Source organism: Plutella xylostella, chromosome 15, assembly GCF_932276165.1.
Source record: "Plutella xylostella chromosome 15, ilPluXylo3.1, whole genome shotgun sequence".
Classification (NCBI taxonomy): Eukaryota; Metazoa; Arthropoda; class Insecta; order Lepidoptera; family Plutellidae; genus Plutella; species Plutella xylostella.
In genome coordinates, this window is record NC_063995.1 from 8488226 (window position 1) to 8508024 (window position 19799).

The following is a 19799-nucleotide window of genomic DNA, read 5'->3' on the forward strand; positions in this document are numbered from 1 at the left end:
GTTTTCTGTCGCCCATGCGTCTTCCCGACGACGTCAGGAGTTACTGCGGCCGCGAACAATGCCCCGCGGATACATTTTTTAATATTTATTAGGAGATCACAGATCAGATAGTGCTCGCCGCTACATTCTACATTAACAGTTCGTTATGCATACCTTCGTTGAAAGCTTTTTATTATTGTTTTACAACAAACGAACACACGCCAATAAATAACTAACGGGCTCGTTAAATGACACCAGCTAACGTTATATAAAAACATTTTATTAGCAAACTAATGTAGGAAAGTAAAAAATATATGAAATCCGATACAAAACTGTAAAAGTTCTATAAGAGTACACATTTACATTTACATGTCGTCGGGTTGTTTGTTCGTATATTGTATTTGTATATGAGTGAAGCGACTGAGCGTCGCGACGGCCAAGTCCAACCGTGTCGTGCGACCGCGTTCTGCGACCGAGTTATGCGACCGCGTCTTGCGACCGGGTCGCTCGACCGCGTTGGGTGCCACCGCCATAGTGGCCAAGCAGGCTCTCTATACAGATAGCAAAAATCACAGCTTCTTTAATCAAATACATTGTTTGTTTCGTCACTTAGAGTTACTTTTAAAATAAATAATCCATTTCTTGTACAGTATCTTGTTAGTTTAAGGATGAAGTGGACGAGAGTTGCTTATATTTAGATTTATTTCAATTTTGAATCACCTGAGTCTGTTAACTTAACAGATTAGTTAAATTAAATAATTTATTAATATTTACATGATGTGTTCGTCGTTTGTCACATTGCCTACTATCGCTATCTCTACGCTACATCATCCACGTCGCCCTTAAATCCACAGCGATTTTACATTATAATTAAATTACTCGTAGAATTCTTATAAACAATAATGACGTATCAATAAAATCTAATAATCAACTCAGGAACAAATGCAATAAAATCAATCAGTATTTAAAAATCCATCTTTTCCAAATATGTATGTACTTGAAAACCAACACAATATATTACATGAATATATTAACAATCCTTTCAACATTCAAATCATAAGGTAGTCATAAAGTAGTATCTTAAAGTAAATGGTAAATCTCTGAACTTTCTTATAAACTAAACTATAAATTCGCTAACTTTTTAAATACCGTCTAATGAGATACAAGGGACAGAGTATAACGTTTCGTCACAATACCTTTAGATATGTACAACATACTTAATATGAGTATTCATTATAATAATTCTCAAAATTCGATCCAAATGTAAAAAAAAAATATCATTAAAAGTATTACTTAGATTTAAGGAGCATTGTAAGGCAGTGTCTTAAAATATTAGCTAATTGTTTTTATCTATTGATAAGGTTGGCAAGATATGTACCGAATGAGGATATTCTGTGTAATAAAATAAGCAAGTAAATGGGCGTTTTGCAAAGTTTGGTTTCCATTCGAGCTATTTAATCAAGAAAATGCTAAAAGTATGCCTGACTGATATCTATTGATGTAGTGCAGAATCAATTCTGGTAGCCGCTTCGACATTGCGTCACGTGGCTCCGACTGATCCGACATGACGGGTGGAGGCCGCACCGCGCTGACCTTACTACCACATTGCTTATTTCACCCAAACTATATGAACCAACTTTTGATACCTATCCAAATATTTTAATTACCTACCTAGGCCGTCTTAGTCACCTTTTGTCATTATATACCTACTTCCTAGATGAAACAAACAAAGTTTCTAATCAATACTAATCTGCATCTAATGCCAAGTGGAGCTGTAAAAAACACATCTCGAGCCCACAATAAAGCTAGAATATTTTAGCGTGCATATTCGGCGCGTGTCTTGCTGTGTCACGTTTTAATTTAATAAGACTCGTTTCCTATTGTGGAGGTCGCATAGAGCGAAACTGTTTAATTTTTACAAATAATCTGTCGAGTAATCTATTAATTACTGGAAAAGCTTTTTGTGTAATGAAGTCGTTGTTTTGTATTACGATCGTGATTATAAGCAGTTGTGGCTAATTTTGTGAAAGTGTTTCTAAGTTCGCCAGACAGTATTTTTTCAATGAAATTCCTAAGATTCTAGAAAGATTAATTTAAATAAGAAATTGACCAATAAGCGCAGTAAATATCTCAAACTTTAATGTTGGTTTCAGACACTGGCTATTATAGTTCGATGTATTAGAAAGAAGACATGGGGCAGTGTTATTAAATAAAGAACAAAGAAAGGCTAACGACGAGAAAGGGCGAGGCGCGGCCGCGCACACCACTTGTCTTTGAAATTTATAGTAATCTCTCAGTAATCAGGCCTCTCCTAGAAAGAAGCGAAAGATGTAATATTGGCAATGAAAAACCGTTCACCGTGTCGGCCGATATGGAGGGCCGAATAATCGATCCGCCATTACATTGTTCCTGGAGCAGTCATAATGACCGCCATCAACTCGCCCGCTTTAAATGGTAGCTGACAATAAAATTAGATAGAATAGAGATCGTGAAACTTGATTAAACCATCCACACAATATTTGAACCATATTATGACCATGTTTCTCTAGAAGACTGTATGCAGATGTAGGACTGAGAAAGAAACTAAAAGCCATTAAGTACCTGTAGGAACTGACTAACTAAAAGGGAAAAAATGACAAGTAAGATGGTGATGTATACACGATAGTGTTGAACGGTGAAAGATGGTACAGAGTGTTTCTTTTGCTCCGTTTTTTTTATTTTTTAGAAAGTTGAGGCGATCGCGCCGCGGCGGCGGCGGCGGCGGGAGAAACCCGCGCCGGACAATATCTAACGCGCTGCCCTCGTCTAAGCTCATATTTTATCTAGATTTTACTAAATAATCTCTGTCTTATCTGATTAGGTTATCTGTTTTTGTGGAAACCAAACCTTATTACCCATGACTATAAGAAATGAATTGTTATTTACAATAAAGTATTATGACTATTTTAAATATATGGACGCTACTTTTTGTTAAATATAACTTTCAATGTAAAAATATTTAACAATATCTTAGCGAGCTAAAGCTAGAGCATTCGGTAACGGACGGAATAATTACATACAAATTAACAAACACAGGCCCTCTTCGGCATCTCATTCTCCTATAAAAACAATAGCCTCCTCATCAAACACTACAACGTTGTATGATATTTTAGCACCTTACCAAATTAATCTGTGATTTTCAGCCTTTGAGTACAAAAATAATAGTTTATCACTTGTGGAGGCATGAGCCAGCAGGGGGCGCGCCACGGGCAGGGCGGGCGGCCGCGGGGGGCGGGCGGGGCGGGTTACCTCTGCTTGTTGGTCTTGAGCGGCGCGCCGCCCGCCGCCGCCGTCTTCTGCGCGATGTGCGTCTGGTAGTGCTTGGCGAGGTGCGCCTTCTGCCGGAAGCTCTTGCCGCACAGCGAGCACGCGAAGGGCTTCTCGCCCGTGTGCGTGCGCACGTGCACGTTCACCGAGTACTTGTCCTTGAAGCCCTTCGAGCAGATGGAGCAGTAGTGCAGCGAGCGCTCCTTGCGCACGCCGTTGGACGTGGAGGTGGCGGGCTGGATGGACGCGGCCTGCGGCGGGGAGCCCTTGTTCTGCACGCGCTTGTACTTCTTGGGCGCGGGCTTGGAGCTGGACACGGCGGGCAGCAGCAGCGGCGCGGCGCCCGGCAGCGCGCCCCCCAGCGCGTACACGCCGCCCTCCACGCAGTACGCGCCCGGCACCTCGCCCAGCTCCGACGCGATCTTCTTCAGCTTCTCGTAGTCGTCGGGGAACGTGTCGAGCCCGGAGATGATGTCGTCCACGGAGTGCGTGGAGGAGGGCTCGCCCAGCGCCGCGCCGTCCTCCAGCAGGATGGAGATGTTCACGTTGCCGTTGTGCGGCAGCAGCAGCAGCTCCGTCTCCGCCAGCTCCTTGTGGTCCTGGTACATGGACGGCACGTCCGCTTTGTTATTATTTGTCATCGTTACTCTTTTCAATTCTGCGTTAGGATCTAGTTTGGAAATTGTATATTTTTGTATTGTACTATAGCGGACGGAGGCTTTCCCCTGTAGCGCCTCCCGTAGCAGGGAGGCCTGTTGCGATTCTGTGTTCTGATCGCTCAGTTTCCAATCGTTATTATTATATTCCCCGTGATTTTCTAAAATAGGTGTGCCTATAAGGGAGCTACACGAGTCATCTTTTTTGTCACTAGATTGATATTCGTTGTCCTCGTAGTAAGGTTCCGATTTAACTAAACTACTCCCCGACAGTTCATTGTTCTGGCTGTCCGTCTCGGCGTCGTCGTACGCGAAGCTGTCCACCTTCGGCAGCAGGTTGGCGCTGATGGGGTCCTGCGAGAAGTCGTTGGAGAAGCCGTTCATGTTGAGGATCTGCTCGAGGTCAAGCGAGGAGGGCGGGTGCAGGTGGTCGGGGCTGCCCAGCGACACGTCCTCCTCCTTGCCCCAGAAGCGCGCGGGCCCGGGCAGGTCCGGGTTGAGCACGGTGAGCGTGTAGATCTGCCCGTCCGTGTTGGGCTTGTGGCCGGCGGGCGGCGCCAGCTCGCTGTCCGCGCTCCAGTAGCTGAGGTCCAGCATGCCGGCGTCCAGGCGCTCGCGCTCGCGCTCCACGTTCCAGATGGAGTCGAAGCTCTGCAGCGTGGTGCAGGCCGCCATGCCGCCGCCGCCGCCGCCGGGGGGCGCGGGCGGGGGCGCGGGGGGCACGCTGTTGTTGTTCTGCTCCTTGGGCTCCTCGGAGAGCAGCGGGTTGGAGCGCGAGTCGGGTGATTCCATAAATACGTTCACCGATCGCATCTGTTGCTTGTATTGAGCATCGGTAACCTCGTTGGATGTAACGAAGTCGAAAAAGTCTGATTTTGACAGTTCTGGGGCAGTGGCCGTCATGCTTACCGGTTCAGATTTTAACCGAGGACGACAACTCGGCCGTTTCTTTGCTACATGAAGTGAGCTCTCGAGTTTGTTTAAAATATGTTTGTACTGCTATATATAATATCTAGGTAATAAATTAATAAGTGGATTATGACCCGGTTTGACTTGTACTGTATTGGCGTTCGCGCGGAGCGTCGGTAACTTGCGGTAGGGCTGGGGCGCTACGGGCGGGGGCGCTGCGGGCGGGGGCGCTACGAGCGGCGCGCGCGGGGGCGGCCAAGCGGGGGACCAATCGAGTGTGCGCTCTTAATGCGGACGTTCCTTTTTCCCATTCTTCACCCCGGAAGTTACTTCGTGCCGAGACTTAGATGTCACTTGATTCCGCCAAAATTGTGATCAGTCCAGTCAATATTTCCATGTTTTTCTTAGTATTCGAAGGATTTCGGATCAGGCAGTTGGACCTGAAAAGAAGGAAAAGTTTAAATTAGAATTTGAGTTAGTTATAAAATACGGAACAAATCGAAAGATCGCATCTTGTTGAGATATCTGTATGGAAACTTTGAATTTAAAGCGCTGTTTGTCGGTTCGTGTTGTAAATCCTGCATGAAACCAGGGCGGGCAAGTCACGAGCGCGGCGGCGGGGCGCGGGGCGCGGGGCGGCGGGGTGCGGGGCGCGGGGGAGACACGACGCGACTCATTTACAGCTCCACGCTACCTAAAGCCGCGTCACTATAGCTTCAGTTTCAGACAACACCAGTTATCCATTAGCTCATAACAATAAAGCCATTGGAATATGCTAATATCAGCTACCATTAAATGCTTTAATTTAACTTTACGACATTATACAGGGTATTATGTTTCTCGGAGAATGTGTTAAATTTCTCCATTTTGGCTAAATATGAAATTAATATCATAGTAGTTTGATAGGTAGGTATGTAATTTCTAAAATGAGCACGTTGATATTTAATAGCGATTAGAAACGAGACAATAAATTGTAGTTCATAATTCATACATATAACATTATCATAAATCGTAGGCATATGCATGGAATGGAATATATTCTAGGTTATTCGATGTGCATAATATGAAGATGGAAATCATATTTATTTAACTGCCAACCCTAAATCAATGAATAAGAAGTATCTACATAAACAATTTCAGTCATTTGCTTTTGACACTAGTTTATATGCAAACTTAGCATTGTAGCACTCTAAATGTAAAATGAGAAATGGTTGTCGAATTGCCAGAGAACCCGACACCGGGCGGGAAGCCAGCCGTGGCGAGGCCGGGTCGGTGTCAGACAACTGATACAGTCCACATATTCTGTTATTCTAACTTGACGAAATATTGGCCAACATTACCGTTGGAGATTCAGTTATGTTGTGGGCAACGTAACAATACTTTCCATGGGAAATGGTTTAAATGTATAGCTGCTATAATACCATATCATAAAGGTTCAGATGTAAAACACTTTTACCGAATTTGACGTGATATTTTTAACTCTACTTCTAGATATAAATACATTTAAAGTGTTTATAGCCACAATAAGCTCTTCGATGGTGAACAAACTGTGTTAATATACCTCTACAGTACAAACTTTGTAGGCATAGTGTATTACCAAACAAACAGTATGAATGTAACTCTTACGACGATAAAGTTAAGAACGCGTCAAAGATGTTTGCTTAGCAAGTCCTTCACTGTACTATAGCGCATATAATGTAGGTTAACGATGAGTTTGCAACATTCGCTGTTACACTTATAGGATCCATTACGGCGAGGACCTACGTTAACCTAATAAAGTTAATATAATAATTATGATGTTTACGTATTATGTATAAAACTATGTCCTTTTAAAATTGAACTTTTGGAAGTGTCGTTACGCTTACATGCCTACCTATATGTAGCTTAGGTTCGGTATGCCAAATGTATCTAAATTTGGTACGCAGATAATCACCATAGCACAATAGGAACATCCTTATAACGGTGTAACTTTAACCAAACATTAAATGAAACAAGAAATGATTCACTAGCAAGTACTTAACTTAAGTCTAAGTGAAGGTAAGAGTAAAACAGCTTTTAGCTTTTCATATTCATACTCGTATCACCATAAACATAAACTATGATGTGGCAGTCATAACGTGCGTAATGCATGTTGACGGATGCGCAGGCGCCGGCAGTCGGCACCGATGTACAGTGCATAATGTACTGTTGGGGATATGAAATGAAATGAAATGAAATGAAATGAAATGAAATGAAATGAAAACATTTATTTGCCTATTTGGTTTAGAAATGGGTTCCTGGCTCCCAAACTAGGATACCCTGTGCTATGGGTAGCCAGGCATCCTTCGTATACTCAGATGACGACAACTAGTAGTTAGGAACTATTTAAAATTTATAATTTACGTACATAATAAGTTAATATTTAAGAAAAAAAATATTCTGTAGGTAGTTAGCAAGTAGGTACGTACATAACACAAGTAAGTATAACTTGTTTATAGCAATCAGTTGACTAGTAGGTTTTACAAATTATATTTATAGTGAGTTACTTATGATTAAGTTTAAACAACAAAAAATTTAGGGTAGGTAGTGAAATACTTGAATATTACGATCGATATGATAAGTGTTCAAGCAGCTAATGAATAAGGAACATTTTAATTATGTGTTCCGTATCCTCATTACAATAAAGACCATTATTGAAGCAAACATCGTATGACTGTGGGTTAGGGTCGTGAAGTATATTTGTTACAAGTGATCATGTCCAAGCTGTGAGAGTGTGCGTGATGGGTAAATGTATACAGTATATGTGGTGATTGCAGATTAATTTATGCTGTGATAGTTAGGTAAATTATGTTCTGATAGGAAAGCAGTGTATTTCAGTAAGTGTTATGTATTTGGAGTTTAGATAGGTATTGATTGGTGTTTAGTGTTTGAGTTGTACTTTTTGTTTTTTTATTTGTTTGAAATTTAGGTAAGTTGTTAAATTTGGTATTTAATTATATATATTTTTATTTGGAATTTAGGTAAGCAGGTTTTAGTATTTTAGTTGTAATTTTTATTTTATTTTTTAAATTTTGGTAAGTAAGTATTTGATAGTATTGTTTTAATTTTAAGTTTTATTTATTTAGTATTCCTTATAGAAGGTCTTCGGTGTCATCGTAGTTCATTTGAAGTAGCCATTCAGTTAAGATTTTTTTACATTTATAGGAATTTAAGTTGACAAAGTTAAGTATTTTGTTAATTTTAGTATACAAGATGGGCCCTTTGAAATTGTAAAAATGACTTGCAAACTTTGTCTTAATTACAGGTACGTGCCAGCGGTCATACCTCGTGGGCCGAATAGGTACTATGCGGGTTACTACTGAGTTTTTATGGAATCTTAAGATAGTTTTTAGTATGTAAATTTGCCTAATTGTGAGTACCTTACTTTCTTGATAAAGTTCATTTGTAGAGAAACGATAGGGCTTGGAGTGAAGAACTTTTAGCGCTGCTCTCTGTGCGCGTTCGAGTTTGATTAGTGTCGTTTTGTGAGTTCCCCCCCACACCACAATGCAGTAGCTGATTATTGACTGACACAGAGCGTAGTATACCGATTTCAAAACATTTTTATTAGCCGCATTACGGAGTCGTTTAAATATGTGAAGTAGCTTTCTGACTCTTGGCACTAATGCAGCTATTTGGTAAGACCAGTTTAATTTTTCATCAATAATGACACCCAGGTACCTTATATTTGATGTGCGTTCAATGTGACTGCATGAACAGAGTTGATTAGGGTGAGGGTTATTACAAGAGTGAATTTTGATCATGAAGTCTTCAGGTTTAGTTGCGTCAGTTATATGAAAACATAAAAATTTGGTTTTAGTGGTGTTTAATGTCAAAAGATTTAACTGTAGCCATTGTGAAACCTGCATTAGGCCTTCTTCAGCTTTAGCTTTGACATTTTCCCACGTGTCTCCCCTAAAGAGTAAGGCCGTGTCATCAGCAAAAGCCAGTACCTGAGCCGACACTGCTTCCATCCTACATATGTCGTTTATGTAAGCTAAAAACAGCGTCGGCCCAAGCACACTTCCCTGCGGGACTCCAAAAAGTGTATACATCGTGTCGCTTTTTGAGTTGTTTAGTTTAACATACTGTTGCCTTGTTGTCAGATAGCTAGTAAACCATGCGAGAGCAGTTCCAGTCACTCCAAGTGCCTCTAGCTTTTTTAGGAGAAGGGGAATTGACACTGTGTCAAATGCTTTTTTAAGGTCCAGGAAGACACCAATACACCTCTCTCCTTTGTCGAGTGAGCTAGCTATGGAGTCTGTGAGTAGGGTGACGGCGTCTTCTGTGGACCTCTTGGCTCTAAAGCCAAATTGATTTTCAGCGAGCTGTTTGTTGGATTCTAAGTACTTAGTTAAGCGATGGTTAATTACTTTCTCTAGTATTTTTGCTGTTACAGTCAGTAGAGAGATTGGTCTGTAGTTACAGGGATCAGTTGTGTCACCGTCTTTATAGATAGGGCAAACTTCAGACAGCTTCAGCAGTTCAGGAACGATTCCCGATGATATGCTGAGATTAATAATGTGTGCTATGGGTTCTGCAATTATATGTTTTAAATTTTTGAAAAGTTTAGGTGGCAATTCATCCCAGCCCGGCGAACCGTCTGATTTGAGACTCATTATAAACTTGGAGGTTTCTACGGTATCGGTCGGGGTCAGAAAGAGTGAGAAAGAGTTGAGTCTGGGGGTTATTTCTATCCTTGATGTGAGTTGTTTCTCTGTTAGGTTCGATGAGGTGAGAATATCGTTAGCCAGAGTACTACCAACTGAAGTGAAGTAGTCGTTCACCAAGTTTAGAGCCGAAGATGGTGTGTCACCTATTGCAAGGAGGTCGGTGCATGTTTTTTTCCCAGCATCTATGTGGCAGATTGATTTAATTGCTTGCCAGGTTTTTTTTGGGCAACGTATGTTTTTGTGGATATGTATGATATGATATGTATGATATGTATGATATCTCGATGTCAAAACAACTGGTATATTTGTAACTAGTGGATAGGCTTCAACCTGTAGGCGCCTGGCCGATCCACTGATACTATATAATATTTTTCATATAGGGGAAACAGAACACCTGTGTGATATCAAATGGTTCTTAAATGTACAATTACCCTGTGTATGGTTCCTAAAAGCTCATATTTATAGTATCTAGAAGAAAAGTAAGCTCTGGACTGTAAATTAACGAACAGCCTGATATGATTGTTGAGTTTTCGCCCACCCGTTAGATAGGTATTTATGAGCCATAAACTTTCAAATGAGAACTGCAATATAAGTTTATATTGTCTCTATTATAGTGAGATTAAATTCCAAATACCTACCGTATAAGAAACCGTATTATAATAATCATTTGATTCAGAGGTATTATCTTTCGACATAATCATAAAACCATTGTTATATAAAATCGGAAGATAATAAAATTGGTCCAGCAGGGGACATCCGTTAAATTAAGCTTTCACCTTATTTTATAAGATATATTTAATATCGGCTTTATTGTCTTTTTATAGTACTTTAAAGTCAAGAGTGATGGTATAATTATAAATTAAAATGTTTATAGATAGTATGAAATTTGGTGGTTATATGGTGTTTATTGCTTAATAATATATTTATTTAATAAAAATATTGTTAAAATGCTATGTTTAAACTTTTTAATTAACAAATAAACAATGGTAGCAATTTTGAAGCGCAACGAGAAAACGTTTTTTTTTTGTTATGAGTGACTGGATATGTAAAACAATTTTTCATATTAGAGATTGAATTTGTGAACTAATGGAGCTGACTGTACGTATACATATAGTTGTAAAGTTAGTGTTACAATTTAAGGTATAATACAATAAGACAATATAAATTTATTTAGATCTCGAGATAATATTCCGCTCTCTGCGCCTCGCTCGCGTCGCGCACAATCTCTGCACAAATTGCGCAGTATATTTATTTACTGTAAAAATCGTCAGACAATTAAGTTTGAATGGCCACCGATGTTATCTCGGCGTAGTGGAGCGGCGATGCCCGATAGCCTCTGAGCGACAATGCGCCTCGGTTAATTGGCAAACTCAAGTCGACTTGTATTGAGAAGCCGCTGATCCACGGACCTACAGCACGAGTGACCGCCATGCACTCGCACTCTTTATCTTCTTTAAATATATAACTCATTATGGTGGGAAAATATTGTACGTAAAAATGAGCGACTGGTCAGCATGTCCATTGTATTCAATGGATATCAAAGAAAGATATTGTTTGCCAAAGCGGTCTCTTGGTAAAGGCTCAGTTTTATAATATGATTTGGGAAAGTTAGTTGAAAATTATAAGTGCAAGTAGACAGTAAGCTATAAAGCTGAATGAATATGTATCGAAGTATTTATCAATGATATTTCTTTCGCTTGTAAAGATAGAACTTGTTACCTTCATATCAATATTAAAATGACTCTACCCTTCTTCTATGTATGTCGCTTACAAACACTAGCACTGGACTAGCGTTTATCATCATGTAGCCATAGAGACACCAAAAAAGGAAGAGTTCCATTAGCTAAGTAAAACTAACAAACTAATGGCTTTAGATTCGCCGAAGATGTCGAGTGTAAACGGTTGCGTGATCGCATTCCGGACCATCGGCGATGTATCGCGTGAACTCACCTCTGACATTTGCGAAGATGCCCGCTGTACATTATACCAGCACTAGCCGCCGCCGCCGCCGCCGCCGCCGCCGCGTGTCGCAACCACCGCTTAATGCGTGTGCGCCGACATCGGTAGATAAAAGTGCAATTATCGTTGCGAACGGAATGCTTCCCAACACTGGTAGTCGTTGCGATACATTTACTTGTAATCAAAACTACCAACAATATTTTCTCGTTAAAAGTCCAACTGAACTTAAATTTAAATTCTTATCTCGCGACGTTTCACTAATACACGCATTAAACTTTGCATAATTACTCATTAACATAAATATCTTACAGATTATATAACTATTTGCATTGTTGCTGATCGCGATTAGAAATAATGTAATCAGAAATTGGTAAATAAATTAAATTAGATAAGTTGGTACACCCAATAAACATGATACAGTAACATTAATTTGTTCAATTAGGTTGTTAAATGTAAATTGTCAAGTCGGGTTTGGTAGTAGGTGCCGTGTTGTAGGTATCCTGCACGTGTTGTGTTCTCGCAAGGACCGAGTCGTGGCAGCCTCGCGCTCAACTAGAGTGCGTCGAATTCTGACATAAAATATGGCCGATGTATTAAGTAGTGTCTATTCGCACGAATTTCCCACGCCGCGACCAGAGCTGCCGATCACAGATACATAGCTAAAGACATGTAAATATACCACAGACATATTAGTGTAAATATCAATTGATGCAGAAACTGCACTATATTAGATAGGTTTATTTTTAAGGAATGTAATCTGCTGAGCATCGCGTTGCGCAAGCGCCCTGCGCCGCCGCCGCCGCCGCCGCCGGCACTCGCACGATTACACTAAAATGACCGCTTCGGCCTGATTTAAATAACTAGATGGACTGTATTAATTGGACGCATCGCAAACTAATAGCAATATCAATGGATACTATACGATACGTCTATGAATATTTGTGCAACGGTTACGTAAGTTCGATCGGTTTATTTGAGGTTCTCATTTTATTTGTGTACTCATTACCAAACAACGTTGATGGATAACGTTCAAGTTGTACCTCCATTATTTTGTTACAAAATCAAAGTCACGCTGATGCATGTAAGCACAGCGGATACATCGCAAATCACACAGTGAAAACAAATATGAATGAAAGTTTTGTCAGATAAGCGTCAATCAAGATTCCATTTGGCGGTACACCGAGATTGCCGGTCGCAGGTGTACTCACAAAAAAGAGAAACTGCGGTATTACGGTGAAGGAAAGAAAATCGTTTTATCGGCATAAGGGGCGATATTCGAGCCCGTGTGCTCCAGTTACTGTAAACGCTCTTCGCCAATTCAGATCCGGTTCGCTCTGGTTCCACGAGGCCTGGCCACGTCCCTTCGCTCTCTTATGGGACTTTAATCACTGTTATTTTAACAAACCTTCCTCTCGCTACATTATCGAGATCAAAATTAATAATTACTTCTGAATTTCGAACTTCGCACACTCTTGTTCTATGTCGCACTCGTAAGTACATTGATAACTGAAAAAATTACTAAGTAAGTAATGTCTAAGCAGACTGAAATTTTCAGCGATATATAAATTTACATTTATAAAAAATAGTTAAGTATGGTATATCTTTGATGAAAAAAAAACTGAAAGGCGTAGCATAAAAATGAACAACCGGCTTTTGGCAAAATGGCCAATATACCAAAAACCATACTCGTACTCAAGTGTCATGTGTATCGAATTTCATTTAAAAAGTCTCAAAAATTACATATATAAGGTTTCTCTGTGGTGATGTGAAACCACTAAACTGGTAAATATATAAAATCTCAAGTGACTATACATAAAACACGCACTTCAACGAGGAATTTGTTTTTTCTGATAATAAATACAATGTAAATTTACAACAGTAGCAATTGAACTGAACGATCGTAAAAAGTAATACAATGTTAGCAATTACTATGATTGAGTTGACTTCATCCAGCGAAATAATTAGTCTTTCCTGATTGGTTAACCATAATTTACATCGGGAGCCTATCGTTAGTTTTAAGGTTATAATATACTAGCTGTTCCCGCGAGCTTCGCTTCGCCATAAAAAGTTTTCCCGTGGGAATTCCGGGATAAAAAGTAGCCTATGTTCTTTCTCAGGGTCTAGACCATATGTATACCAAATTTCATTTAAATCCGTCCAGTAGTTTTGGCGTGAAAGAGTAACAGACAGACAGACACAGTTACTTTCGCATTTATAATATTAGTTAGGATAACACTTATACGAGTAACTTATGTACGCTTAAAATGCTCTTTAGAATGTTAACGGACATAAAATCATATTGTAAATAGATACGTGTATAATGATAATAGCGTTAGAACCGCCTATGTATACAGGTACAAATTTATGTTTTACCGTAGGTATTTCATAAATATTCTGAGTTAATCTTTGTTAGAGATTAAGTATCTGCAATGAACACTGCAGTAGATTCAGGTACATAAATAAGTATTTTGATTAAAACAATATCATTTTACGACAGTGCCAAAGTTAAGCAGTGATTTGTAGTAGAGGTAATCTGTAGCTATGATCTGTGAAAGTCATAGTAATTATGCGCTCACGTATTCCACTTGTCATAAAATAAATATTGTTTGCTATAAGGCCGCCAATCAGGAAACGAGTTTCTATTCCCGACTCTGATCGGCGCAGCCTCTTAAAATATAATGTTTTATGTATTTACTGCTTGTAACAAGTGCGTCTTGTAATTTGATATGTTTGTGTGATATCTCGCACCGCTTACCTTATCGCTTTCATGCTAATCGCTTGTTACAAATTTAGTTTTTCACTTACATCATGAAATTGCATAAGATAAAAAATCAGAAAATATCAGCAACACATTATTTATGTGCATTGGCATTACACTATTCGGTGGAATAGCGTAATACACATCTAAGTACATAGTTATTTCAATTCCATTCTATAATTGGAGCAACTCGAGATCGACAATCGTCGGAGCTTGTCACAGTTTGAGAGCCACCGCGCCGCTCATGGTATAAACTTATTGCTTCCAAGCCGCCGCCGCCGCCGCCGCCGCCGCCGTTATAGAATTGTTCGTCGTGAAGCCATTATTCGGATGCAAGAAGCGAGACACTGAGTGTTCGTGGGTACTAGTGTGTTCTGATTTATTCTGATCGCTCGTGTTGTAACGTGGTGGGTATTAGCATAGCGCGCTCGCGGCGGCGGCGGCGGCGGCGGCGGCGGCCTACGCGCTGGTGCTGGGATGATCCAGATTCAGGTCGAATCCTTTCACATAGCGGCCTTCAGCTCTACATTGTCCTGGACATGGAGTGACCATTACCCGCGACGTTCTTAATGTCCCGACTCGAGTCGATCGTTAGTGAGATACGATGTTTGCACATTTTACGACGTACACGATCCCGACGCACCGAGCAATAATAAATCCGTTTATACAGTTGCTCATTACATTTAATTTTATAATGTTCGATTTAGAAATACGGCGAGCTTTGCTCTTGTAAAGAAGGCGACATTATGTATTTTAAGTACACACAACAACATACAGAATATAATTCTTTAATTACTTACTAAGTACTAAGTTAGTTATAAGTTATATATTTACTGAATAATTATTCTCTTAATCCTAATATGAAATAACACTAATAACAATATACCTAAGTGACCATTACTAGTTTAGCTAGAGCATATAAGCTTAGTTCTTTATAAGCAAAACAATCCAGAAGTTATTTTTGGCATAAGCAAATGCAGTAAAACAAACTGCGATTCCTTACGGTGATTTTAAAGTAATATGGCGGCGCAAAACACTTGATTGACCCGGTGATTTTTGCAGAATCTTGTTTTTGTGAATGTCAATGAATTCTTATGTCGTGGAATTCGAATCTGCGAGTGTCACCGCTGATAGCGATAGCCTGTTAATTGTGTGATGACGTGTGACGCGGCTGGATGCCGATGTACGCGAGCTTCGGCACATCACACGGCGAGCCTCGACGCATCCCAAACACGCTAATAAAAACAAGAATCTCAATCGTAATGCCTCTGTGACACATAAACGCTGTCTTAAACTTTCGTAATGGATATATTCGAATTAATATTTTCAAGAAAAAGTAAGCTTTACTTGCCGCGAAAATAAAAGCTTTCAGTTCGCAAAACCGGAAACAAACCTTAAATTAATTGAAGGTATTTTTTTGGTCAAGGCATTACGGCCGCGGCCAGTTTCAAGTGAAACTGCAATGTTATTTATTTCTTGTTTAAAACTGCTCCGGTTATTGACATTTACAGTTAATTCTTACCTTACATTTATTTATTGGAAGCAGTAGGTATAGCCACTGGAAGCGATGGAAAGTTTTGCAAATTATCAAAACATTAATTTTTTATGGTAAAATTTTAACATGCTCGACATAAAACAGGGAAGCATTCAAGCACATGACAGCCGAACATAGTATTGAATTTGACATATAAGTTATTTCGTGTTGACTTCGAGATACCGCTCCTGTCACGTAGGTACGGTGGCCTGCGCCTAAAAGTATACAGGCGGAGTTTTTAAAATAGCGATCCCTGATGATGAAGGGACCAGCTACATCTGTTATAAATCAGGGGACGTGTTGTGTGTGATGTGTGTAGCAGTGGTGTTTATGTGGATGTGCTTGAGCAGCATGTGAGCTTGAGATCGCTATTTTAAAAACTCCGCCTGTATACTTTTAGGCGCAGGCCACCGTACTTTTTGTGAACTAAGGTCTAAGAGCCATTTTGTTTCTGTACACCTTGAAAATGCCTCTGATTGTACCTGGGTAGAATTAAAACAAACTTTGTAATTGCATCGTTCATTTGCCTTAATTAGTTTTAAGAGAAGCTAATACTTCACCACTACTTGTTCAATTGTAAGTAAACTTTGATTGTTATAGCTAATTGACTATAAACAGAGAGTTGCGTTTAATTAGAAACTTATTAAACATGTCGTAAATTTTATTTACATCATCAATTTTAATCATTTAATATAACAAACTGAAGGTTTCACTTATATATACAGTCTTCATGAATCATTAATGTATACAATGCAGATTTATGAAGTAATGAAGATACCTGACCGTGCATAGAGGTAGTTTGCACACTAGCTGCACCCCGCGAGCTTAGCATCGCATTCGACATATTTTGTAAATGACAGACTTTTCCGACGGCCTTACCGAGACAGAAAATAGAAGATTAACGGTTTAAACATTAGTACTTACAAGCATATTGCTTTTTCTCTTTTTATTGGCACAAAACTCGATACTCAATACTTCGAAAGTAAATTTTGTAGTCATATAAATAGGTCATCCTAAATAATTATGTGAAAAATTAATAATTATTTCTGCCTCACGTACTGTTAGAGAATCAACCTAACGGAGTATTATTTATACGACTGCATTAGATAATATGGATACGCATGCGAAGTGACACATGTACCCTGCGCCCGCTGCAGATAACTCTCGTATATTAATGCGGCAAGATGCGCATATCACGATAAATTAGATACTGGGCCCACACTCCGGCTTTACAAACAAGAAAATGCGAATCAGAGCTCCGCTAACCCCAACTCTATTACACCTTGCAAAGAGATGGTAAATGGCATGACATCCGTCCTATGTATTTGTAGAGCTGAAGTGCTCCCCTGGCTCGATGGGATCCAATCTCAGTCGGTAATAGGCTTTGCAAAATGCGCCATGTTCGCGCGTTAGCCATTGCCACCATTACCTGCCCGTTTACATGAACATTACCTATGTACACTTCTACACACAGGCCTATGGAACTCGGGCCTCTTGACATGCTAATCATATTCACATGTTTAGACACAACTGCTTATCATATAATTTATAATGTTCAACAGCGAAATTAAATATTTACGAAGTGCGAATTGAAAACGGTACGCTTGGCGTGGCTGCTATTCCAGCTCATTTGCTGAAACCAATGAACATAGTCATTTAATGAATGATTGGATGATTTATTTCAGAAAAAATGCAGATTTCAATCATACTTTGATAATAATTATGGTACAAATTTATTGGTATGCATTGTTGTAAACCCATGATAAGTTCTGAATAAATCTTCAAAGCTGTTATGGTACGTGTTTTATAGGTTTAATAAACGGTTTATGATTGATTTACTTTCATTTGCTGATAGAAATCATACAACAGAGATAATAAATATCGGAACGAGTGATGGATGTAAGATCTCGGTGTAGATAAGGAAGTGCTGGTATCTATTTATCAAATACAATGTGAGTGCTCTACCAAAATTTCTCTCGAGATTAATTTGTTTAAACAATGACTAAGATTGACGGTCGTGTCGTCCAGGAGGTATGTTTGCATTTAAACCAGTTTATTATAGGTCATTTGTATTTTTTTACAAAAATAACTAACTAAAACAAAACAAAAAACGTTATTCGGTTGTAATCTAGAAGTCATTCAGATTACCATTTAATCACCTACTGAACAAAATTATGGTAAGTATTGTTGTACTTAAAACACAATAATATTATGAGTTTTCACAGAATCTGTGAAAACCACAATCAGAGTTCGTCGTGTAACATCATACGATGGATTTTAATGGTCAAATATAAATAAAAATATTATGTTACTAGGTTTGTACGCAGTATCTTACAATTAGTAAATACGTAAAAAGTTGAACAGGATTTCCAGTAGGTAAGAATAATCCGTGGCTAAATTGATGCGGAAAAATCGCGACAAACAATGAAAATCTACAAGGTCAAATAAAAACATACAACTAATTTGTCACCGGCAGTGATAGTAGACAAGATTAATTTATTTCAAATTCATTAAATTTAATGTTAGTAGTGAGTTCTTACTCAGGGTGAAGTACTCGCCTTGTACTCCATGGGTAATCTCAATTTAAAATTATTGTTTGACATCTGACAACGTAAAATTAATTATTTACTTAAAGATAAAAACAAAAAGATAAAATTAAACAGTGTAAAATATAGCGCCAGTAGTAATAATGCAATATGATTGTGACGCGCTTCGAACGCGTTGAATTCTTTTGTATGCAGCGCGCGGCGTGTGTTGCGCAAGAAACGGCTGCACTCACTAATTAATACTTTACTATTAGCCATCGCATAGTACAAGGCATCATGCTGCTTTACGATGACATTACTTCATTTTATGATTATTGTTATTTATTTCAGTTTGTAGTGTAAACAATTAGTATAATAAATTGTTATATAATACATTTAATAGTGATTAAGTTAAGTAAACGAGAAATTTAATAGAGGAAAGTTTAAGTAGTAAAAGCTAAACATAGAATTAAAATATTTTATGTAAAAACGAAAAATATTTCTGTTTACATAAAGATTCATCTTTGATATGTCACAAATCGGTGGACCAGTCCTACCGTCAGTGTACACGTCTCTGCACCATACGTCATCACTGGCAGGACGCACTGGTTGAAGACTTTTGTCTTCAGGCTCTGAGGAATGGCCGAGGAGAATATGTGACGAAGTTTCCCGAATGCAGCCCAACCCAGTTGGATGCGCCTTGCAGCCTCCTTGTCGAAGTTGCTTCTGCCTAGCCGAATAGTCTGCCCGAGGTAGACATATTCTTGCACAACTTCGAGCGTTGCCTCACCAACGGCGACCGGCTCCGGTTTGATGTGAGCATTGTACATGACTTTCGTCTTGTCCAAGTTCATTCCGAGGCCTACACGTCGGGAAGCAGCATTTAGGCCACTTAGCATCCAGCTGAGTTCCTGCAGAGATTCTGCCATAATAACGATGTCGTCCGCGAAGCGGAGGTGTGACATGTACTCGCCATTTATACATATGCCATGTCTTTTCCAGTCCAACGTCTTAAAGACATCTTCCAATGCATTGGTGAACAGTTTCGGAGATATTACATCCCCCTGTCTCACTCCACGTTGCAGTTGGATAGGTCTTGTCTTGTGGTCCTGTACTTGAACAGTCATAGTAGCGGCATTGTACAGACATCTCAACACCTCGATATAGCGCCAATCGATTTGGCATCTCTGCAAGGATTCCAAAACTGCCCAGGTCTCGATGGAGTCGAAGGCTTTTTCATAGTCCACAAACAGACGTATGGTGCTGAGACGTGGACACTGACGGTAGGACTGGTCCACCGATTTAAAGTCGCTCAGCGTGCTATGGAGAGTGCTATGCTTGGGGTTTCTCTGATGGATCGTATCAGAAATGAGGTTATCCGTCAGAGGACTAAGGTTACCGACATAGCTGTCAAAATATTCAAGCTGAAGTGGCAGTGGGCTGGTCATATCTGCCGAAGAACCGATAACCGTTGGGGTAGAC

The 19799-nt window shown here is 39.6% G+C and overlaps 1 protein-coding gene across 1 annotated transcript in view; it reads right to left on the reverse strand.

Moving 5' to 3' along the window:
• Positions 1 to 243: 243 nt before the first annotated feature.
• The window catches only part of LOC105387011 (zinc finger E-box-binding homeobox 1), a 62598-nt gene continuing 43042 nt past the window's right edge, over positions 244 to 19799 (reverse strand). The window contains exon 3 of the mRNA XM_038108433.2: positions 244 to 5290. Coding sequence (XP_037964361.2) covers positions 3264 to 4844 — 1581 coding nt within the window. The 5' untranslated portion in view covers positions 4845 to 5290 and the 3' untranslated portion in view covers positions 244 to 3263. The remainder of the gene's footprint in view (positions 5291 to 19799) is intronic.